Genomic DNA, 25,358 nt, shown 5'->3' with positions numbered 1-25,358 from the left:
TGCTTATCCTCTTCTGTGGTTTCACTTTTCTCACTTGTCAGATGAGTCAGAGAATTCTAAATACCAGGCTGTGAAGTATGCTGACCTCAGTAAGATACTGCAAAAAGCTTGATGTCATTCCTCCTCAGTTTGGGATCTTAAAGTTTCATTGTTTGCAAAGGCCCAAGAGAAGCCACATTTAAAATGCAAAAATCTGAAGTAACACCCTGTGCTCAAATCCTAACCCTTCATTGTTTTGTGACCCTTGGGTTCCTCCATTTCCCATCTGGGAAACGGTGAGAATAATGGTGGTCATGAGAACTCGGTGCTACATTTAGTCCTGTGCCTGGTACAGAGGATGCATTTAATAAAAGGCAGGCTGGCGGGGCGCGGGGGGCATGTCTGTAATACCAAGGGCTGGGGAGGCTGAGACAGAAGGATCGTGAGTTCAAAGCCTGCCTCAGCAGTGGCGAGGTGCAAGCAACTCAGTGAGACCCTGTCTCTAAAATACAAACTAGGGCTGGGGATGTGGCTTGGTGGGGATATGCTCCTGAGTTTAATCCCTGGTACCCAAATTAAATAAATAAAAATAAATAAACAAAAGGCAGACTGCAATTACTATCATTACTAAGGTTTTCATTGTTGCGATTAATTCATGGGATGATATTTAACACAATGGGAACCAACCCAGGTTTTACCCAGCTAACTGAGGGATGGAAAAGTCTATTTTCTTTGCTCATCAGCAAATGCAACAGAGCAAAATTCAGATTTGTCTCTACGAAGCACCCTCAGAAGCTGCAAAGGTTCACTAGGAAATGTGCAGGAACTTCTGTCTGTGGGCTTCTTAGTCAAAGACCATGATTAAAACCAACTGATATATGTAAGCAAAGTCTTCTGAGCACACCCTTACAAGATAAATTTCAAATCATCCTCATTTTACAGACAGGCAAACCAAGTCTCAGCTAGTCAAACTAACATGGCCAGGTACACATAGTTAACCAGGGGGAGAGCCAGAAGTACTTGGGACCAAGCTGAATCTGCATCACCTGCTTTCTATTCAGAATTTGGCTCTGGAAGATTCTTACAAATTCTTATCCAGACCTGTCCCCTATTCTAAGGTACGAATTGGAATGTTACAGGAAATTCTGCCCCAGAGAAGGAAGGGCTCACAACTTGTAACTCAAGCAAAGAGGCTGCTGGGTGCTCCTGTCAGGCTAAACACAAGACCACCCTGCCAGGATTGTTGTGTGCACGTTGCCATGGTAACCACCTGACAGAAGATGTCCGGAAACCCAGGATTCTCCTTGGATCATTTCCAAAAAGAACTAAATTGCTCTGGGGCAGTCCCAGGGCAGAGTTTCCATCTTTCATTTCCAAAAGAGGTTTTCTGACACTATTGCCACCAAGGAGGTTACAAAGCAAGCCCCCACTAGACAGGTTTAACTAGATGTTGCAGAAAGAGACTTCCAGATTATTACCCTTTGCGAAGTGATTTTGTTAGTTTTAAATAACTCCATTTTGTGGCTACCTGTATCCTGTTCAGCTGATTATAGTTAAAGAACATGATAATTACCTGCTTTCATTTGGCTCTAAAATAAGCCCCGAGAATCATGCCCAGCCCTAGTGTCGTGCAGTAGGAATTTATTCTCATTACAGATAGCATGTCTTAATCCCCATGACATCACCACCAGGCCACTTCAACTGTGGTCGGTCTGCTTGGGGAAACCTTATCATTAGCATCGCTGTGTTCCCCAGACAGATTTCTTTGAAACCTTGACAGAAGGCAGATTTGGTCTCTGAAGCAGCAGCCGTGAGCCGTACAAACAAAGCCTGGACAACCCTATATGCCCCTGTGTTGGGGAGAACTTTGGGCCACAAGTTCATGATATTGGGACTTGTTTATAATCATTTTGCTGATACTATTTTTTCCCCAACTAGACAAAAGTCACTTTTTTTCCCCCCAAAATTAGGCTGAGTTTTAAAGGCCTAAGCTCAACCATTTAAGCAGGCTAGCAACTGTGGGGACCAATATTTATTAAATACCTACTGTGTGCCATGAGGCTGGGTCATTTACCTGTAATGACTCATTGGATAATCTCACTTTAACAAATGATTAGCCTAAAGCCAATCTTAAAACAGAAGCACACACACCCAGAAGCAGGACAAGGGAGGCATTTGACATAAAGACCCACCCTTGGGACATAATTAAGCAATTGTGAATCTAAAAGCCTGAGAAGCCAAATGACTCACTGAGGTAGCATGTAAAAATATGTATTCTTTGAGGAGCTATAAAATATGTTCTCCAGGGGCATCTTTAACTCGAAAAATATAAGGGCCTACAGCAGGAACACAGGAAATTCTTAACAAAGGATAGTCTCCATGGGAAGTCCTAACTCTTACTTACATCTCAGAAAGCCAAAACTCTGGAAAGCACCACTTCGAACAGAGGACCGCATCTCTCGCACTTGTCTTGGTCGATACTTCCTCCCGTAGCAAACACCCCCACCCAAGAAAGCACTGTCCTCTCAGATCAGCCAGTACGGCCCAGGTGGGGAATTTACAGCATCCTGGCCCAGGTGCCTTTGATTCTTTTCAATGGAAATCAGTAAAAACTAGTTTAGTTGATGAGCCCCTATCACCCATCATTACTAGGGAATAAGCTTCATCTGGGTACCTAGGCCAAGCAGAGAGCCTATCAGCAACAAGCAACAAGGTCTTCAAATTGACAAATGCTGATGAATCAATAAGAAACAAAGCTGTAGTTGCTGGTCACATCAACATCTCACCCAGACAACAAGAATGTCAACAGAAACAAAGGATTATGTTCTACCAAAAGGAGATCTAGAGCAAACAAAGGAAAGGAACCAGGGGGAGGGAGGAGGTGAGGGGAAGGGAAATACCTGGGAGTGATTTGGGCCAAATTTTATTGTGTAACATTTTGTACATGTATGAATAAATAACAAATCCCACCATTAGGTACAGTCATGATACACCAAAAAAAAACAGAAAAAAAGAGATGATTCTTTTATGTCAGAAATGTTGACGTTATCTCCAATGTCAGGGGCATGGTGACATTAATAGGAGAAGAAACTAAGACTCAGTAAGGTGAGATCATGGCTCAAGGTTATTGCGATTCTAGACGGTAGAGAGGCTAGGTTGTCAACCCTGGTCTCTGGTACCCTCATTTAATTATTTTTTTTTTTTTTAGTGTTGGGGATCAAACTCAGGGCCTCACATATGCTAGACAAGTGCTGTACCACCGAACTACACCCCTGGTCCCTCCCATACTTTTAAAGCTGCACATCTAAACTGCTTCCCAGCTGTGGATTCCTGAGAGTTATTATGCTCCTGAAAGATCTCATGGGGATGGGGCCTCATCAGAAGAATCTGGAACATTCCTAGGCTATTCCTAGGCATTCCTAGTCTCAATTCCTAAGGCCGTTTGTGAGTATGCAGGTTGGCGTTTGTTTAAAACAGTGGTTCTCAATCATGGCTGCCCTGTAGAATCACAGGGAGAAAAAGTAAAATATATACTGGGGCATCACCTGTCCCTCCCAGGATTTCACTGCTCGGGGCTGAAGACCTGGTACTGATTAGTTTTTTCAGTTGCTCAAAGAATGCTAATGACAAGCAGGGCTGGAACCCTGGATTTTAGAGTGTGGTGCCCTCCGCTGGCATTTCCTCGTGGGTAGGTTTCTTCCCTCCCTCTTTAATTAGAAAGGTTTGGACATATTTAGGAGCAATTCTTTGACCCATCAAACAGATGGGTGCCACCTGAAGACCTCGAGGATGGGTGGAGCTTTCCATCATCCCAGAGAGCAGCCCTGATTTGGTAAACAAGTGTTGAGTGCTCCAGAACCCAGAGTGAATCATCAGAAGGAACATGACCCTGAGAGTCTAGTCACCTGCCAGTATCACAACAGTCCCTGTCCCACTCAAAGCACTCTGCTGGCCTCCTTATCTGCTTCCCTCTGGATCACATTCATTGGTGTCCAGAAAAACTGTGAACCTAAATGTTGGCTCATGTGCCTCTTCACCTGGCTCTTCCATTGAAATTTACCTTTCCTCTTGAAACTGAAGGGGAAAATGGAATCACAGTTAATCCCACAGAGAAAATATCAAATTTCCTTTGCCTCTTTAACTAGGCAATAGAAGGAAGCAGAAGAAAATAGCTGAATTCTGCTTTGGGAATGAGTTAATGGGAAACTCAGGAAATGGGGAATGGGGATGCTAGGGAAGCATCCTTGGGCTCAGCCACATTCATGAAGCCACATCTATACTTCATGACAACTACACCACAATTATGTGCTGTCTTTAGCACACTTCAGGCACGTCACTGAGGGGTAGTAATCATCAGTGCCTGGGAGTGTTGGTGTTTCTCAGTGGGCATGGTGGTGCTTCTGAGCTCAGGCAGCACTTGGACAAGTGACTTAGATGGTATCTATAACCATTTGTGTTCGAGACTGCAGTGGGTATGCAGGTTGTTGGGGAGACTAGAAGCTGTGAACACAGCCCCATCTCTTGAGGATTTCTGAAATGGGTATCACAAGAAAGCAGGTTTGATATTTAGAGGAGAGTGGGGCAGGCAGGATGTTGTAGAGACTCTAGCAGCCTCCCAATATCTGTTCTTCTCTTCTGGCAAGCAGAATCCTGACTTTTAAATATGTACCTTGCTTGGGTTTCTTTGTAGGAGATGAAGCAGTGATTAAGCATAAGGATTTTAAGAGTCTATTTAATAAATTTACAAATTTATTAAAATAAATTTTCATCAATAAATTTGATGTTTAGTCTTTTGGATCTCTTTGAATCCTCCTTCTGCCAGCCAGGATTGCAGAGATGATGGCTCTAGCCCAGTAGCTATCTTGGACTATTAAGTAACCTTGAGTTTAAAAGCCCGCTTGGAGGAAGATAGGAGGAAAAAAAAGTTGTGGCCCTGGGTCTGTGAGGATTAAGAGAAATCTCCCAAGTTAGTATTTTCAAACTTCTTTCTCATAAGAATAGGACTCCTATATTCTTGAAGCTCTTGTTATTTTGGATTTTTTTTTTTTTTTTTGCTCATAGCAGAAACAATTCCTGATATATCAGACTCCAAATTTGATCGAAAGATTCTCTCTTGAGGCAGTACATGCTTGAATGTGAAGAAATACCTCTACAGAAAATTTGTTTTGGGGGGGAGGGTGGTACGAGGGATTGCACTCAGGGGCACTGGAGCACTGAACCACACCCCCAGCCCTATTTTGTATTTAGATACAGGGTCTCACTGAGTTGCTTAGCACCTGGCTGTTGCTGAGGCTGGTTTTGAGCTCGTGATCCTCCTGCCTGAGGCTCCCAAGTGGCTGGGATTACAGGCGCACACCTGGAAGAAAATATTTTTGTCTGCTCCAACCATGGAAACAGATCCGTGGTGATAAAGAGAATATGCTCCGGAATCCAAGAGACACGAGTTCCAAATTCCACCCTCCTTACTCAGTCCTATGGAGGGACCCTGACAGGGTATCAAAATGCTTGGAGCCCCCCAGTTCAGTTCCTGTTTTGCCAAATGGAAATAATGATAATAGTTACTTCATAGAGTGGTTGTGGGGATTCATTAGGGTAATGCATGGTAGCTGCCTGGAATCGGGCCTTCCCTGTGGTTAGTATTGAATAAATGAACAGCCCTGCCATCATGATGGAGAGGAGGGCAGCCTTTGGGATGGCTGTAATCAGAATTCTCCAGCAGGAGCTTTAGGGTTTTACTGAGTGTTCCATTGGAATCTCCGTGTCTCTGCATTCCAGAAAGTTTGGCCCCGAAACATACTTGTCCAAGCCAATCCGTCTCCTTGTTCCCTTCAACGCCACCTCTGACAAAGCATACTTCTGTAGAAACAGTCAGGTCAACAGGAAGCCATTACAGTCATTACATGAGCTGCTGGGTATTAGACTGGGGTGGGGCGGTCGGCATTAAAGGAGAGCAGCCCTCCAAACATAACAGGCTTCTCCTTTAACACTCTCTAGACTCCAAGGCCAGGGCATTTGCTGAAATGTAATGTGATTACTCAAGACAGGAAAGCTCCCAGTCCCACCACAGAGACCAGGGTAGAAATGGTCCAAGTCTTGAATTCTACCTGGATGTGTCACCTTTGAGAAAGGTAATGTAAGCAGCAGAAGGATGTGCCACAAGGAACTTCACACAAGCCAGCCCTATTAATGAACATGTGGGGCAGGGTGACGAGGACATTTTCCAGGCCCCTCAGGGAAAATATGGATGGCCTTGGAGGGGTGAAAGACCAGGCATGTTGCACCAACTCAAAGCAAAGCTCAAAACCAAAACACACATAGGCACAAGTGACAATTACAGGGCGGGGGTGGGGGGGGTGGGGGGGGGAGGGGACAGTAGCCAAAAGACAGAGGTACTGTTCATAGCCCCAGAGCAAAAACAAATTTTTAGCGATCAGTCCATTTCCCTGCAACCCACATTGGCCAGGTGTGCTCAGTTGGTCTTTCTGTCCTCATGCATAATTAATTATACAAAAGAATAAAGGAAGACCCTTTGGCCTTCCCAGAAACCACAAGAACAACCCAGGGCAAACCCTCAAGTTCTGGGTATTTGATAAAAGCAATAGCATTCTTTGATCCTTTGTGAGGATTTATTTCTTTGCCTGTTTTCTGAAGGCCGTTGACCTTTGTTGGGCGCCATATTGAACTCATTTCCAAGTTCTATCAACTTGGCTCAGAGGTCCTAAAAGCCATGCTTGTCCTTCTCATCTAACAACTGGAACTTTCTATCCAAACTGGGAGCCTGACTCAGTGGAACTCAGGTGGTGTCCTGTTGCTTAAAGGTGGGAAGGGTAGAGATGATGTAGGAAGAGGGTGGGAGATCCACTGGTTTTCCAGAAGTCTGCTGAGCACTGTGCTCTAGCAGGATACCCTTCCTGAGACAGAAAGTGAGAACTGTTCTCGCTGTTTATAAACCTGTTGTGTTCTAATATAGGTGGTGCCAGAGAATGCCCCTGGGTCTCCAGGAAGGTAAACCATCTCCCAGGGGTGGTTCCCCTCCCACCATCTCCTAAGGGAGGAGGCAAGTGCTGGAAGATAATCCAAAATGCAAATCTCAGCAGGATGGGCTGGGGGCCCTTCTGACTTGAAGGGGATCAGGTCAATTTTGTCTGCTTGAAAGTCTAAAAAGAAGATGGAGAACAGAGGAAACAGAAGGAGATAGACATCCAGGGTCAGAGACTTGTCATGCATGAGCCCCCAGTTTTTGACCCAGCATGTCAGCTGATTGTGTCTTGCAAAGATTCTCCCCTGTGCTCACACTTGGAGGTACCCTCCTTGTGCTTAGGAGGAGAGGCCACAGCATGCATGTACCCCCAAGATGGGGACACCAAAGATACATATGCTTCCATCTGACCCGTACTTGCCAAGTACATGAATATATTTTGGTCTTATTTTGCTATAGAAAAAATTAAAAGATAGTGAGTTGAAGTTGCCCCAGTAACTCCTAAGGGGACAGCAGCTAGACTGGAACCTAAAGTGCTTTTAACTTACTTTTTCTTGATGCTGGCTGCATTTGAGAATGACATGGAAGCTTTTAAAGTGTACCAATGCCTAGGCTCCATCCCCACACCCATTTAAATCTTCCTGGGGTACAGCCTGAGCACAGGTGTGTTTTATTTAATTAATATATTTAGTAGGTAGGCATGTGGTACTGGGAATTGAAACCATGAGAGCTCTACGACTGAGCGACATCCCCAGCCCTTTTTAATTTTTATTTTGAGGTAAGGTCTAGCTAAGTTGCCCAGGCTGGACTTGAACTTGTAATCCTCCTGTCTAAAGACTCCCGAGTAGCTGGCATTACAGGGATGCAGCACCGCACATGTGTATTTTAATCCCCCTCTAGGAGATGCCAATGCAGATGCCCAATAGAGTCCAGACCCACTTGTCAATCCAGATGGTAATCTGTAACTTTGGGGCCGTAACCATTTTCTGGATCATTAGTGATAAAACAGGGGGGAAAGGGAACCAAAAGGTCTCAGACATCTATAATCTTTATCCACAAATCTTATCTCCTGTTTACAATAATTTCTCAATTTGAAAATAATTTTTACATATTTTATAGACAATTCTCAGGTCTCTATTTCAGTGAAGAAGTAACTTGGAATCAGAGAGGCTGAGAAATCTGTCTGAACCCATATGGTTGCAAATCTGATGCTTAACCTGACTTTTATTTCAAAACCAGAGTAGGACAGAGGCCCAGCAGGAACCTCCATCACTTCCCTGTGACTGGCTGCAATTGTTTCCTCTTCTCCTCGGAGTGTCTGATGATACTGACTTTGCATCATGGGGAGTTAAGGTTGGGGAACAAATGGATCCTAATAAAAGGATTTGGAAATAGGATTTTCTTTCCAGATCTTCAAGAGGGACAATGTCACATTCAATGTCATAGAGTGTGGATTCTGAAAATAAAAATAAGTAATAAGTAAATAAATAAATTCAAGAATTTTCCTAGACATGAACAGGAGTGAAAAAGGAAAGTAGTTAGTAGCAAAAACCCTTAGTGAGTCACTACTCAGGGAATCTGCTTTCAGTGATAAAAATGAAGAAGATTCTTTATTTAGTACACACAAAGCTGACCAAATGAGAAAAGAAGTGAAGTTGGGGGCCAGGGCGTGGGGGTGGTGATGTTGGTTAATAATTTGTCAACTTTAAGGAAAAGAAAATCTGAGCAATCTTCTCACTCGGTGGGCCTCCCTTCTGGAAATTCTGCTACCCAGATCAGATGCTGCTGAACCAACATCTTCCTCAGCCCTCTGTCACCTGTCACACACAGCTGAAGGATCTCTCCACATCCAGGGCTTAACTGTACATCACACTAGAAAAGGGCAGGAGTTGCAAACTTCCATGTTCCAACTGCAGGATACTGGAGTCCAGTTCTGCTATGCAGAGATTTAGGGCGAGATCTTTCTAAGCCTTATTATTTCTGTTTGCAAAATGGGTACATTTATGTAGTCTGTTCATACCCAAGACTGGCTTTGGAGGGTGTGGCCTATACTTAAAAGAGCCCCTGTTGGTTTAATGTTCTGCTGTCAGTGTCTTGGAATTCTTGAGACTCTCTGAGCAAAGAGAGTCTCAAGATTGTTGGTATACCTATAAGAGTAGGCCTGTGCTCACCTCCTTGGGTCCTGCAATTCAGCCGCCTGGCATGTGGTCAGGGGAAGCTCACGGGAGGTGGCCTGGTCTTTATTTTCCCATTGCTGAAGCTCCTGCTCTTTATTTGGCTCCTGGACACCAGGCTATAAGTAAGCTGGGTGGACAGAGCCAGGCCCAGCTCAGCTTAACTGTCAAAGAGTGGCCTGCTTTGCCTCTTATGCAGTTTTACGTGCTGCTGGAGGACTTTCTCAAAACTCTCCTGACTTGCTTCTTTGTTCACAAGATTCAGTGATTTCCTCCCACCTGACACTGCAGACCTGGAAGTGGATGCTCTTTCCCTCCGATGGCACTGCCTGGTAGAACAGCCATCAGGCCACTGAGTGGTCAGAACAATCATGGAAAAGGTCCACTGCCACATAGGCAAGTGTCCCTCACTTCCCTGCAGAGAGGATAGCAAAGACAGAGCAGGTGAAGACAGACTGTTGGGAGCTTAATGGAGGGAGATGCTGCTCTCTTTTTTGACCTCTTTTTTTTTTTTTTTTTTTTGCTAAGATGACTCTAGGACACTTTCACATGAAACTTGTTTCTTTAAGACAGATTATAAGCTGATCAAATGAAGACATAAGATGGTAGTCGGCATGGTCCTAGATGCTGAGATGTCAGCTCAGTGAACTGATCCCAAGCTACCTGGGCTAACCGCATCTCCAAAGCAGCTCAGCCTCCAGGTACCCTGTGTTTGGGGATGTGGTTCATTTTAATATGGCAGGTGGCTTCTGTCCCAGAGTGCAGTTACTTCCAGCTACATCTTTTCAGTGTTTCTGAAATACATCTCAGAAGGGACAGACTGTCAACCTTGTGCTCTCTGCAACACTGCATGTGTGACAGGGTAAGGCATGAGTGACAGGGTAAGGCATGTGTGCCCCCTCTCCACAACTACAGTCCTTCAACACTGGAGACCTATCACCAGATTGTCATGGGTATGAGAACACAGAAGAAGCCTCACTTGGTGCTAAGCAGAAAACAAAACCATGATTGAGCATAGATCCATGACAAAATTCACAGCAGCAGCTAGCAATTATTGAGCTCCCAATGTATGCCAGGCACTGTGCTAAGAAATGTATGCATGTTATTATCTCATTACCTGTAACAGCAATCTTCAGAGGTTGTCGTTATTAGAATCATCTTCATTTTGCACATAAGAACAAAGCTTGGGGAGGTAACGTGACTTATTCTAAGTCATGCTGCTAGTAAACGTTGGAGCCTGGACTTGTTCTCTATCTGACTCCCAAACTTCAATCCACATTGCTTTTCTGGGTCCAGTGAGGGGACCCTTCAAAGAAACCCAGGAGGCTTGTCTACTAGCCCCTGCATGATGGCAATTTCTGAGATAATTAAGTAAAGCCCCTGGTCTTTTCCTATTCTCAAATATGTTGGCTTGTTTTGTCATAAAAGAAAGTTCTAGATTCATGCCAACCATACTTTACCCATATGAAAGAGCGACTAGAAGTCTAAAATTCCATTATAACGCAACCTCTTTCTTCATTCTACCATACAGTTCAAAAACATTATCCAAGAGGGAATGGGGAAAAAAATGGGTTTGTTAAAGGTTGTTGAAAAATACACTTTCGAATGAGAAACATGTGTGTGATGATTCTACATCTTTTGTCTCCTCCCCCCACCTTGTTGAAAACAAGTTAACACGGTACAAATGTACACATCCACCTTAAGATAGGAAAAGTCAATGGTGCCCTGGCTGGCAGACCCTCCGGGAGTTGCTGTGGGAAGCTTGAAGAAGTCAAAGTCAACTCCAGGGTAGCCCAAGGCCAGGTCCAAGCAGGGTTCTCGAGTGTGAGAACAAGGGTTCCTGGCAGAGAAGAAAACTGTACTTGGATTTTTAAAAGGGAAGGGGCAGGGTAAATAATCTGCTACAGGCTGGCCTGAGAGTAAGCCTGGGTGTCAGAAATTGCAGAAGGGATGGCCTCATGCCAGTTTTTTATATCATATCTCCCTCCCTCCCTTCCCCCTACCCGCCTCCTCTCTCCCCCCCACCCCCTCCCTCTCTCTCCTCTTTCTGGCACAAACAAGCTATGGAATTTCAAAAACTGGGTCATCATTTTTTAATTCCCTGCTTTCAGCACAGCACTCAGTTGGTCTTGTTGACTGGCTTAAAAGTCTGATTTCCTGAGCTCACACTTCCTAGCCATTCAGCTGCAGGGGAGTAATAAACCTGGGGGCCTGCCTTTCCCCTGCAGCGGATGTGCAAGGCCTCTCACAGGCAAGCTGGAGGTCCATCCTTGCATTTCCTGCTCCTATATATTTAACAACATCAAATGTGCCCATTAAAGCTCCATTTCAAAGGCTGCCATTCTTCCTGGGAGGCCAAGGGAAGGGAGACAGCACTGACCTTCCTGGGAGACCTACTGACACCCTGATTTCAGGGGGTGATGGCTTTTCCTATGGGCTTTGGTGTTTCCAAGAGCAAGGCTGGCCTTCCCAGTAGGGATGGGGACCAGGAGGAAGTGGCCCTCCAGGAGCTTTATTTAGGGTCCAGGGCAGTTCTCACAAGCAGGTAAACAGTGCCTGCTGCCTAGGAAATTTGGTAGCATCTGAGTTTCCTTCCAATAGTGACTTCCATTTATCTCCACCCGGAGAAACTTTGAAGAACTTTTCCTTGATTTTCTAAGTTAATATCAATAAGTTCCTAATATCTTCCATGCCTGAGTTCCAGAGTCCTAGAAAGCTTCCCTGCTTTGTCAGTGAGATCAAATAATTCCTTCCTCCTTCTGGACTAGGTGGAAACTTTTCCTCCTTCTTCCCAGAGACTTTTGCATAGGCCTGAGAGAATCCTGTGAGCTGCAGACTCCTACATCAATATTGGCCTCCAATCCATTCCACGCTGGGCAAACAGGAAACTCATTGTGAGCTGAGTCTCTAAGACTCTTAACACTCATGCGCGAGGCATCGAATTTCAGCAAGATCTTCCGGAGCATGAACACAAGTGGAAACCAGCTTTGGGGTCAAGTCTGGGCTTGCTTTATTTGACCTTGGTTTGTTTTATTTTATTTTGGTAAACTTCTTCTGGGGGGACCCTGGGGGGCCATAAAATCCTTACCTTTTAAAGGAGCCCATTGTTAACAATTTGTTCATCACGGCCCCCTCCACCTCGCCAAAAAAGTCTCCAGTCTGTGGGGAAGAAAAGAAGACAAACTAGGAAGAGTAGATCAATAAGGTAGCCACAGAGCAGAGAAGGAATGAAAACAGAAAACAGAAGGAATGAAAAATGACAGGAACCAAAGGTGGGTTTTCAGGACCACAGTTACATAAAAGTGAGAGTCATTACTAGGCATTATAGGGGTTACAGTGAGCAAATAGGAATATCTTCACAATACAGAGGGGGAGGGTCTGCATAACACATGCTGATTGCAGAAATGAAAACACACACACACACACACACACTCACACACCATTACCCTTGGATACAGCAGGCATTAATCTACATGTAATCCCTTGTGATTAAAATGCTACTTCATACAGACAGAATGAGGCCGCAAAAGGGCTTCTTAAGCAATAATGAAAAGAATTGTCTATAATTCCTAGGTGACCTATTTAGAAAAATATAGCTATGCTCTTCCTTGGCCCTGAAGATTTCCAGCAGTCGAGAACCTATCCTTTCTCCAGATCACTTTCTGGGGAACCCTTTCATTTTGTCCATAGGTTGTTAATGTGTTGATGGAGAATAAGACGGCCCAGCCCCTTGTGGAGACTGAAGGGCCAATCAAACGTTTTATGGCCTATCCCTGCCTCTCAGCTGTCTTCAGGTCATGGCTGGGAAGAAGCTTTTGCAAGTCTAGTACTGGCTGCTGGCTGAGATTTCCAAACTTTGCATGGTGGAATGCAGGACAGATATCCTCCTGCGTGCTCTCCAAAACTACTATGATGGAGAGGTCCCACGGGGCAGGGTGTATGTAACTGCAGAGGAACAAAGCTTGTGACAACAGCCACCTTCTGCCAACACCCTGGGATGAGCATAAGAGAACCGGCATCTGGACTCTGGGTACTCTGGGGACTTATACCTTGGGAGGGGACCGGGATGGGGTAGAGGCCATTACAACAAGAGTCTAAGTGACACAGTTTCCTTAGGCATTGTATTAACTCAACCCCAATTCTCTGGTGACCTGCTGAGTGACCTCAACCCCACTCCTGAGTTGTCAAGGCAGGGAGAAGGTATGGAGCAAGCCTTCTTCAAAAAAAGTCAGGACAAAGGGGAAGAAAAAGGAAACAAAGTTTCTCTGACTGAATGTCAAGCACTTCCTTTTTCACTAGAAGGAAACTTCTGCAACATCTGTGGGCGGGCATGTGCTGCTGCTAGGAGCAAGAAGGACATTTGTATTTTGTGTGTGTAAATATGCCAGTGTCAATGGAAGTGGTTGTTAGATGAAGAAGAATTATCCTAATTGGGGTGCAGGAGGCCACACGACATCAAACAAGCCCAGGCCGAGCGGGGCTGGCAGGCTCCTTGGGCAATGCTGCAGGCCTGTACAGCCAGAGATACAGCAGGGCGCCTGCAGGCCGTGGCTCTGTTAGAGGATCTAGCTCCTGTCCAGTGATTTGTTGGTTATTCCTGTTCTCGATCCTGGAAAATATCCACTCTGTCTTTACTGCACCCCCAAGGTCAGGGTCCTATCTCAGTCATTTGTGGGTATGGCAGAAGGACAGAGCCCCACCTCCCAGAACATTAATCTCCATAGATTCTTCTATTTCTCAGTGTTTCTCTTTCAAACCAACTGGGCATATTACCGTAGGCTGATGACCCTTTCCGTTGCCTTGGAGACTGGCCTTGTTTCAGGGACTCCTATCTCATGTCCACCAACTTTCCAATACGCAGTCATGTCTAGCATTGGAGGAGATGGTGTGGGGGCCTTTTGAGACTTAAAGGTACAGTTAAAATCCTGCCACATTCTCATGGATAAGAGGAGAAGTGGAAGCACAAATTCCTCAAGTTTCCCGAATTCACTATGTACTAAGTAACCAACCATTCAGCTCAGATCTTAAAGAGCCACACTTAAGAATATTTAACTTATTTATTAAACATTAATGGACCTATCATATTAATGACTCCTAAAGGACTTGAAATTATTTAAAAGAGTTCATTTTTTTAAAAATATTTTCATCCTCAAATATAGAGTTATAAGAAACACTTTGAACAATGCTCATTTTATAGAGCCTATCTGGAGGCTCATGCAGGTTAAATAATGTGTTGCTGATCCCAAAACTAGTTAAAGGAAGACAACTAGCACCAGAAAAATAATTTGCCTCTCCTGCTAATATTAATTTTGGGGGTGGGGGGGTGCTGGGAGGTACTGGGGATTGGACCCAGGGGTGCTTAATCACTGAGCCACAATCCCTACCCCTTTTTCCCTTTTTTTGTATTTTGTTTAGAGACAGGATCTTGCTAAATTGCTTAGGGCCTAATTTGATGAGGCTGGCCTCAAACTTGCAATCCTCCTGCTTCAGCCTCCCCAATCCCTGGGATTACAAGCATGCACCACAGTACCCATCTTAATATTAATTTATCATGCAGTACCACTACACTTGTCTGCACTGGACCTGATTTTAATATGCTAACTGGATTTTTAATTGCAGGACAAATTTGAAGGCAGAAAGTTTGAATGGAAACCCCTGTTCCTCTATTACAGTGCTGTTGACTTTAACTCTCATTCTGATTTCCAAATGCAGTGCTCAAACTCACAGCTTGCCTACCTACCGTCTGTCCCTCTTCCTCCTGCTCTCACACTGCGCAAAGGCTTTATCAAATAAACAATACATTTTTTTTTTTCTATCTCTGGATCCTTTTCTCTCAGAGTTGAGAGCTCAAGTTATTTTATCTTTGAACTTAGATGACTGATTTTTCGACAGCAACACCCAGATCAAAAGCCATATCCAACCACTATGCAGGAGTGTGTGTATGTGTGTGCGTGTGTGTATAACTAAAATATCCATAAAGTTGCCCAAACCCTTTAAGGTACTTCCACCCTTGAGGCAAAAATTCTTTCAGAGGCTCAGACAACTCCTCGGCTGAGTTCTATAAATTGAACATTTTATGAGTAAGAGAACAGACCCTGGGCTCTCTGCACCCCCACACCCACCCCGCCCCATCGGGAGGCAAAGACTCTTTGGGGCCTGCTGGGAAGCAGACTGTGACATTCTTCAAGGGATGGAAATCAGGTTTTATAATCTCCTGCTATTACCTCTTACTTAGAGATCACCATTGCTAAGTTTTAACACCATAATTTGTTCGCCCTGACCCGATTCATTCTAAGCTGCTCATTTTGAGTTGATTGGAATTTTTCACTTACCTGCATGTAGTCTTCAGACACCAGAATAAACCCGTTATTGTCTATGAGGTAACAGTTCACAGTCTAGAAAATAAAAGGTGGGGGGGAAAAAGGCACAATTTCAACTTTGGGTCCTCAGACTGCTTTTATATCGAATGACGTGACTTCATCCTGAGGGAAACCCATTTTGGGGGGTGGGGAGTTGAATTCAGGGGATTGGGACAAAAAAAAGAGTATGTGTTAAAAAGCGATGAGTTACAGTTAGTCTTGTTTTCTTGATTGGATTTGTTTTGTTTTGTTTTCTTTATGAGGCCTGAATATTTCCCAGGAACAAAGTGCTCAGAGATCCCCAAGCCTATATTTTATATATATATATATATATATATATATTTTTTTTTTTTTTTGGTGGCCAAAGTGCTGGCTGTTTTGAAAGAGAAACGCCAGCACAATGTCATTACTCTAATGATGTATTAATGAAAACACGGTGTCAGCTCCGAGGACCATCAGGGGACCAGGTAATATTTTTAATTTGTTCATAGACTGAGGCAGGGGGGAAGGGGCAGCCTTCTGTTAAAGGGGCCCCTCAGGCCTCCTAAAGGTTTTCAAACTGTGTTTTTAATTGGGAGCTGCACTTGGGGGCAGGGCTGTTAGCTTTTGGTAGCTCAGACTTATAAATTGCAGAAAGCAAGGTAAACCCCAACCTCTGCTTCTCCACCCTCCTTTAATCTCAAGTGAATGATTTGCTACAGGCTAAGTTTTAATTACAGTGCTGTGGAGTTTAAACTTAAGGCTTAATTCTGTCCTTGATGTAACTCAGTTTCTATTTATTGCAGCTTTACATACCGACTGAAACATTTAATTTGTAACATATCTTTACCCTGAGCTAAATTCCGCATTGCTCCAGGCCACCGCAGGGCTGGTGGTTTCTGGGACACTGGCCTCTGCATGGGGTTGGTTTTAGTTGGGTACAAAAGGACAACAGTGCCTTGGTCAGAAAGGTCTGACCTTTATTTCTAGACAGTGATAGTATGGAATCGACAGAAAATTAAAAGCCCGGTTGGCACTTTTTATAGAAGAGTAGTTGCCTCAGAGCTACTCAGTAATATTATAACAGAGCTGTCTCAGTGATTCAGAGGGGACAGATGAATGACTTAGGAAACCTGTTCTTGCTCTTGCTGTTTGGAGAAGCTCTTAGCTTCAGGGACACTACTTGGGTCCTAAGGGGAGTCTTAATGGACTTCTTGCATCTTCAAGAGACAGCATTATGGAAGTGATCTTGCAGAGCTATGCTTTCAATATGGTAGCCACTGGCTATATGTAGATTTATATCTAATTTTAACTTGATTAGAATGAAAGACAACTAAAAATTCAGTCCCTGGGTTCCACATGCCATCTCAAGGTTACCACATCTATCCGGAGTAAACGATAGGCTTTTGGACACATTCATGGTGGCAGAAAGACATTTTTGGACAGCAATGTCTTTGATTACACTAGGACTCCAAAGAGTCTACATTAGGAAGATCACCTTGGGTCAAATTAGGTAGATCTGTATCCTTGCTGGTTTGAATGTCATGATGTTCATTTTGTAGATACAGACACTAAGGCAAAGCTCTTGCCCTCTGTTCAATCAATAGAGACATGTTGAGTATTGGAGGGGTCCTCCATATTCAGATACTGACCATCTTATTGTTCCCTGTTGCATAGGGATTCAAGAGCCCTCATAGCCTCCTCCTCAAATTCCTAATTTTAAAATTAGTTCCTATGCAAACACACCTAATCAATTAGTATACTCTTGCAATGAGACCTATGTCTTTGGTCAACAGCTATTTATCTGATGTAAGTATTGGGCAATTCAATGAAGGTACAGGGAAAATGAAAATCTTGAGAAAGGTAAGATTTATGAAATCCAAAAAAGTGATAGTAGAAGACAGCTCCAATCACACAGGAAGCCATTGGCACATTAAAATCAGTTAGCAGTAGATGTCTAAAGAAGGAAAAAAATAGCCACAGATCAGACAGAAGTGTTTCCAAAGAGACTGATTTCAAAGCACAGGATGGAGACAAGCCCCTGGGAAAATCAAACAGAACTTTTACTCTATTTGACACTCTTTGTGATCACTCTGAGAAAATAAAATGTAAAGGATTCTGTATTGTGCTATATTTAATTTTATTAGAAGTAGAATTCCTAGCCCCCAAATCCCACTTTCCCTTGTTGGAAATTTATAGTATAGGATCTGTGCGCTGTGGCACATGCCTGTAACCCAATGGCTTGGGAGGATGGGGTAGGAGGATTGCAAGTTCAAAAACAGCCTCAGCAATTTAGCGAGGCCCTAAGTAACTCAGTTGGACCCTGTCTCTAAATAAAATATAAAAAAGGGATGTGGCTCAGTGATTGAGTGCCCCTGAGTTTAATTCCTGGTACCAAAAAAAAAAAAAAAAAAGAAAGAAAGAAAAGAAAAAAGCAAACTCTTAACCCTTAGAAAACTAAGGATAGAAGTTGTAGCCACATGTTACCAAAAGATACTACAATGAATAGCAGAAAGCCACCCAGACTGGTCAATTCACCAATTGTGCCAGGTATTCTCTATATGGCTAGAAACAAGCCAAAAAAAAAAAAAAAAAAAAAAAGCAAACTCAGAGTAACTAGTATTTGGGGCAGTCTGGCCAGATACTACTGACCCCAAGTATAGGTTTCTGGCTTCCCTGAGCATAAAAATTTCTTAAGCTAATATATGAAGCCAAGAGACTTCATCAGATGTCACTTGTGGGGGTTCTATGTATCCAACATGCAGCAAAGAAGAAAACAATAAGGCTAGTAAAGACTTGAAGTTAAGGCTGCCCTGGATGAGCCGCTTATTTTGGTCTGATTCCTCTACATCCTAACTGGATGGTGATGGAAACAGAAATAAAAAGGGCTGCCAAGGGTCACAGGGACAAATGTGCCTAGGCTTCCACTCCCCCCAGGGATGGGCATCATGGGTGAGCCGGGAACAGCATTCGTTTCTTCTACTGGCATTGATTTCTCGGACCATGCATCTAGTTAGTATTTCCAAACTTCACCTTCTCCCCCTTCTGTTTCGATTCCAGGACAGGAACAGGTTGCTGAGAAGAGGCCTTGCTACGCAGCTCTTTGTGGCTATATTTGAATTTCAAGGTTATGCTGAGCATAAAAAGATTCAGTCACCTTAATAAGCAAACAAGTAACAAGTAGTGACGACATCGGGATTGAAAAATCACTGAGACAGTCATAGGTCAAAAGCAGGGTGTCCCTGTCATGGATGTAGATCACAGGTCACTGAATCTGAAAGGTGTCATTGAGTTTTCATGGGAAATACCGTATCGCCTACCTGAAAACACCGAAAGGCACATGTCATGGCCAGATGACTTCCTAAACACACGTCGCTATCACCAACCCCTTGGATTAAATGATTGCTGACAAGTGCCAAGGAGGAAGTCTGCTAGATTAGGGGACAGAGAGCTGGTGCACAGTCAGGACAGAATTAGCCAGCATCCAGTCTGACCAAATGCTTTCTCTGTGTCACTTGACAATATGTAATATTCCAGTAATATTCTTAGATTCCCTCAAAATGTAAAAGGAGAGATTTCCCCAGCTTTTCTTCCCTGTGCTATCCCCACCCCCACCCCAATGAAGCCCAGCATCTTGAAAGACCCCTACTCCAACAGGTGCTCTAATAGGCTGAAGGGCTTGAAGAAATAAACAGCTTCATGACATACTCTTAAGTGCCTATTCCACAGCCACCCTTGGCAAATCATCTCAGGTTGAGGTTGTTCTTCAAATGCAGAGATAAACTGGGTGTGGTGGCACACACCTGTAATCCCAGTAATCCCAGCTCCTGAGGCTGAGGCAGGAGGATCATGAGTTCAAAGCGAGTGTCAGCAAGTTAGCAAGACCCTAAGCAACTTAGTTAGACCTTGTCTCTAAATAAAATATATTTAAAAAAGCCTAGAGATGTGGCTCCATTGTTAAGCACCCCTGGGTTCAATCCCTGGTACAAAAAAAAATGCAGAGATAAGCAATGGAGAGAGGTACAAAGAAGTTGACTAAAAAAAAAAAGAAAAAGAAAGAAAGAAATCTTTCTGCAATGATTTTATAGCTCAAGTTTTTGCTTAGGGAAGTCTCATTCTGGTTCAAAAAGGTAGATTCCTGAAATTAAAGTCCAAAGTCAGGCCTTGGAACTGGGTAGTCACTTAGTGCAGAAGAAGGTGCTTGGGAGTGAGAAGTCACAGGGCCTACACTGGTGTTGACTAGGGGGCAAATGAGCTACCCGCTTTAGAATGGAAACTCTGATTTTGCTATCAGTGTAGCCTTTGTGGCCTTGAGCAAAGTCTTGGGCATTCTTGAGTCTCAGTTTCCACATTGGAAGGGTGGAGATAGCAAGGGCTGTTCACAGGGTTACTGAGAAGATTCAAAGGGAGGGTGGACATGATAGCTGAGCACTTGCACCCAGTGCCCCATAAGTCCCCAAAGAACACCAGCTCAGTCAACATCTGCAAAGCCAACGTTCATCTCTGATGTCACTTTTATAAGCATCTTAATGCTAAAACTTTATAGTTTCTCAGAAAGGGAAATTGGTATGTATCTCTTAACAGGAAATCTCGGAGGTCCACTGTCTGAGCTTTGTTGCTTTTTGTCTTGCCTTGTATTTTAGGGGGTGACTTTTGTTTGTTTTGATGGATGAAACAACTCACTTAAGAATTCAGTATTTTGCTGAACATTGTCTTCATTTTGATGAGAGAGACCGAGGTTGCTGGGTTCTTTCAATGGGGTATGACACATCTCAGGAACATGAAAGTGACACTTCTTACTATATATTTTTTTTTCTCCAGGTCTTCCAACCCGATCCCTAATATAATAATTATGGAGCAGAGTGATTCTTCCTGCACATCAATTGCTCTATCTTTTCAAGACACATCAACGGTCATATCAAAATATTAGTTTATTTATTTATTTATTTGAAAGTATGCATTGCAGAGGAGTCACTTCGGAAAGATGTGCTTGGTAGGAGTCATATGTGTCCCTCCCACAGTGGCATTCAAATGACCCTTCAACCTACCCACTGGCTGGGCTCGGTGCTTCCAAACATGGAGGTCCCCACCGGCTCCTTGCCCTGTCATAATTGAAGGAGTCTTTCATATGCTGAAGGAAATAACTACAGGGACTCAAATGTCTTAGAGATTAATAGCTATTGGTCATCTCTATTTCTTTAGAACAAGAGAGAGCCAAACTGAATCCTGAATCTGTTATGAAGTTTTTGATCCTTCTGCTTCCTCCAATGCCTCAGTAGGGAACCACCCCCTCATCTTCCACGGTCTTTGCAATGGTGGCAGTCTCAACAGGATATGGTGGTTGCCAGGCAGGTGAGTGGGGACAGAGGAAAGGACAGCTGGGTCAGGCTGAGAACAGAGGTAGGCATGGCCTTCCTTCTTCCCTTCCTTGTCCGGAGTGGTGTTCTCTGCCAATAATGCGCTTCCCATGCTCCAGGCATTGTCTGCAATGTCATTTCCATCTCCATCTTCCATTGACTTCCATTCTCCTCAGAGAAGTCATCCCTGGCCTGCATGTTAGTTACTCCACAGCACTTGTCACAGTTGATTAGATCTGCTGATCTCCTGAGCCACCTAGTGAGCTCCAGGAGTGCCGGGGCCATTTCTAACTCTTCTTCCCACTTGGTCCCTTGTGGTCAGCTAGGCACCTAAGAAGGCTCAGTAAACATATCTGGAAGGAATATCTGAGTGTATGAACTGTTAGCTCATGGGTCATGAAGTTGACATTTGCCTTGGGGACAAACAGAGCTCCTTAAAAATCTTCAGTCAGCCTCATGGCCAGGATCTTCAACCCACATGGTGGATGGAGGCCCTGACTTGGATGTTCTCCTGCAAGATGGGAGGGCATCCTGCCTCACTGATCCCACCCACTGGCCAGGGCACTCCTGCCAATGCCCAGTCGGGGAGACAAAGGGGCAAGAGGGGACCTAAGGCAAAGCTTCTTCCATCAGTCTGAGAGGCTAGGCCAGCTCTTTAGGGCTGTGGAGAATCCAGAAGCACTGAACTTAATCGGCCCCCACAGCTGTTTGTGAATGGGGACCTGATCATTTGAGGGCAGCTGGGGAAGAGGAAGGACATGGTCTCACAGGAGAATGACACATGGAAAGAAGCCTGCTGAAAGACTGGCAATGTGCATGGGTAGGGAATCAGGGCTGACTTATTCCATTTAAAATGTCAAGCCAGAAGCAGTGGCACATGCCCAGCTACTGGGGAGGCTGAAGCAGAAGGATTGCAAGTTCAAGTCCTGCCTGTGCAACTTGATGAGACCCGGTCTTAAAACAAACAGAAAAGGGCTGGGGATGAGGCTCAGTTGTACAGGACTACTGGGTTCAATCTCTAGTGCTACAAAAAAAACCAAAACCCAAACCAAACAACAACAATAAAACAATTCAACTAGGTACCAAAATTTAAGGGTCAAAAAGGAAAGGGGATGATAGTTTCAAATTGCAAATTGAGCACATTTGAGCATCATTGCAAGTTCAAAAATCAGGGCCACTTCAAATCTTAATTTTCAAAGTAGGAACCTTTAAATGACATTTAAATGGGGTTCATCCCAATGGCTGCTGAAGAAGGATCCCTGGAGAGAGGAGGGGACCACTGAGCTTACAATGCCCCAGTGGACATGCCATTGTCATCTGAAGTTTCAGACCCAGAACTGCTACTGAGGAAAGAAAAAGTCCTGACATTGTTGGTTTATATTTTATATTTATATTTTATATTTATCATTTGGTGGAAGCCACACCATGGATTTCTTCATACCTCTTCTCATTCGTTCTTCTTCCTCCATGAGGTGGATGTTTCTCTTTCCATTGTATAGTTGAGGAAACAGAGGCACAGCGAGGCTCAGAAAATTGTCCAAGATTACTCATCTTATTATTGTCAGAGTCACAGTCTGAAGCTGGTCAATCTAACTGCATAGCTTGTGCCTTTAGTCACTTGCTATACCACCTGTGAAATCAGTCACTGAGCAAGGTACACTCTACGCGGGGATCCATTTTTATGTTTTTATGTGAGGATGCACCAAGGCACTGTGAGGAAGATTGTAGGACAGTTACTCCCTCTGGCCTTTACTCATTAAATTATTTAAGCACTTATCCATCTACCTCACTAATCAACCAACTAAACAACCATCTAACCAACCAAGCAACCATTAACTGACCAACTAATTAATCAACCAATCCACTACCCAAACCATCATCCATCTCACCAGCCAACTAATCAACCAACCATCCTCCATTACTATAAATTGAGATTAGTAATAGTACCCTCAATTACTAAGGAAAGAGCTTAACTCAGAGCCTCATGATGCTGATCGATTGACATCATCCTTGAGTTGCATGTAAGTACAGCATTCCATTGTGGCAATGCATGTCTTAAAGACAGAGGGCAGGTTTGAGGCCTCTGTGGCTGTCCTGTGGAAGTTATCCCTGGACTTACTGAAAGGGCATTGATCAGCAAACTTCATAGAGTGCTCTTTCCTAAAGGAAACTACTTTTGATCTAATGATCAGAAAAACTTGGGCTTCCACTGAAAACCTGATGGATTGGCTTTTACTCTGCATACTGAAACTTGAACAATGTTTGTGATTATGATTAAGAATTTTGAGGTGCTGGGTGTGGTGGCCCAGGCTAGTAATCCCAGTGACTTGGGAGGCTGAGACAGGAGGATCACGAGTTCAAAGGCAGCCTCAGCAACCAAGTGGCACAACCAAGACCCAAATCAACTCAGTGAGACCCTTTCTCTAAATAAAATATAAAAAGGGTTGGGGATGTGGCTAAGTGGTTAAGGGCCCCTGGGTTTAAAATCCAGTACTAAAATAATAAAAAATTTAAAAAGAATTTTCATTTAAAGTTGCAGCTAGACCCTTGGGGACAAAGTGTACTGTTTTAATTTCATCCTTTATTTATTTATTTTTATTTTCTTTTTGGTACTGGGGATTGAACCCAGGGGCACTGCACTACTAAGCCACATCCCCAGCCTTTTTAAAAAATATTTTAGTATTTTACTTAGAGTCAGGGTCTCACTGAGTTGCTTAAGGCCTCACTCAATTGCTGAGGCTGGCTTTGAACTCATGATCCTCCTGCCTCAGCTCCCCAAACAACTGGGATTATAGGCATGTGCCATCGTGCCCAGCCTTGAATACTTTTTTGAAGTCCACTTCTAATCTATGTTTTCTCGGTTGAAATTATGTTTGGTTAGGATTTCTTATGTCCTTGTGGTAACCAGAAGGAAAATGAACATGATTATTTGTAAAGTTTAGTTTATGTATTGATAATGTTTAGCTAATACAGGAAAGAAGAAGCTACCTAAGTGTAAGCAGGAGGCCACTATGATTCTCCTTGCTCTAAAGCATGGGCTGGAGGGTGTACTGAGTGGATTCTGTAAAAAATGTAAATTTGATGGATAGGTTCAGGGCAGCGGCACTTTTTTTCTTTCATATCGGATGGGTGGGATTTAAATTCTTCCTTCCAAAAGAAGGAGAGGGAGAGGAAGAGGATTTGAAGACAAAAAGCACTATTCTGGAAAGAAAAATTCTGAGTTTCAGAGTTTTCAAATCCAGATTTTGGGTTTGCTTATTGCATGAAATTAACTGAATCACTTAACTTTCCTGATCTTTGGTTTTCTCTTCTGCAAAAGGGGTCCATAATTCCTACTTATTTCACTGAGCAGTTATGAGAATGGAAAGAAGAGAGGTCTGAGGGGAAAATCTTGAGAACGGTAATATGAGCTTCACAGAGTAGTCCTAATGGATATTATTTCCTACAAATAAAATGTCCAAATTCTAACAGTGCTGTCCATGGTATATTTAAAGTTCATTCCCCCAGTCCTTATAAAAAAAAAAAAAAACTATCTGATTGGAGGGGGAAAATAGAAAAAAAAAAAAAAAAGAAAGAAAATATCTGCCCCCCACCCCTCCTTTTGCTTGAGATTGCTCCAAAGTGACATGTCAGAACTGGCTTTGTTGATAGTGGCATTCTCTCTGTTAGAAAGTGCCGTCTATCACCTTTGCTTGGCCAGAAACAAGAGAAGGCCAGGGGTGCATCTTACCTCATCATCGCAGCTAATGGAGCATTTGCCATCCAGAGAGGCACACTGTATGGGGCAAGAACAAGGGAGACTGTGTTATTGGGATGTCCCTGCATCTGCTGTGGCTGCCACTTAGCTATTAAAGTCAAAGCCTGTGATGCAAATCACCAAATTTCATCCAAAGAGAAGGCTTCAAGATGAGACTTTGGCTCCCCTCTCCAGAATCAATATCAACTCCAAACAGTCATAAAAGAGACATATAAAGCAATCTGGGGAGGGCTGGCTTTTTTCTATCTATTTTATGTTGTCATTCAATATGGATGATATCTTTTAAAGATATCAAATCTTTTGGTAACAAGACGTAATTATGTAATTATTTAATTTTAAATCAGTTTCCTATGACTTACCAAAATTCTTGTCTGTGTTCTTAGCATTGCAGTTTTTAAAGTATTTTAACTTAAGAAATGATATACCATACCATCTTCTTATCCATTCATCTGTTGAGGAACATATAGTTGGATTCCACATCTTAGCTCTGTGATAACACCCAAGGAATATGGGACTGAAGGTGTCTCTTAGATATGCTGATATCATTTCCTTCAGATATATACTTTCAACATGTAGAATTGAGTGGGCAGAGGCAGTTTATCAGTATATCACTTGCTATTTGTGCTCTAAGCAAATATCACTAAGAATCCTTAGCAAAAAGAGGGGAAAGAATGTACCCAGATTCTCCAAGCAGAATAGCTCAGAGAAGTCCCAAATAGGCAGATACATTAAAAAGAAGAAGAAGAAGAAAGAGAGAGAGAGAGAGAGAGAGAG

At 43.4% G+C, this 25,358-nt stretch overlaps 1 protein-coding gene across 1 annotated transcript in view; it reads right to left on the bottom strand.

The window, feature by feature from the left end:
* Cacna2d3 (calcium voltage-gated channel auxiliary subunit alpha2delta 3) overlaps positions 1 to 25,358 on the bottom strand; it is an 872,527-nt gene that overhangs the window by 73,698 nt on the left and 773,471 nt on the right. Inside the window, exons 29-31 of the mRNA XM_027947835.2 lie at positions 24,558 to 24,602; positions 15,465 to 15,527; positions 12,221 to 12,291 (exon numbers count right to left, since the gene is read on the bottom strand). Coding sequence (XP_027803636.1) covers positions 12,221 to 12,291; positions 15,465 to 15,527; positions 24,558 to 24,602 — 179 coding nt within the window. The remainder of the gene's footprint in view (positions 1 to 12,220; positions 12,292 to 15,464; positions 15,528 to 24,557; positions 24,603 to 25,358) is intronic.

Source organism: Marmota flaviventris, chromosome 1, assembly GCF_047511675.1.
Source record: "Marmota flaviventris isolate mMarFla1 chromosome 1, mMarFla1.hap1, whole genome shotgun sequence".
In the NCBI taxonomy this organism is placed as follows: domain Eukaryota; kingdom Metazoa; phylum Chordata; class Mammalia; order Rodentia; family Sciuridae; genus Marmota; species Marmota flaviventris.
The sequence above is the reverse complement of the archived record's forward strand: the minus strand, read 5'-3'. Positions and strand labels throughout refer to the sequence as shown.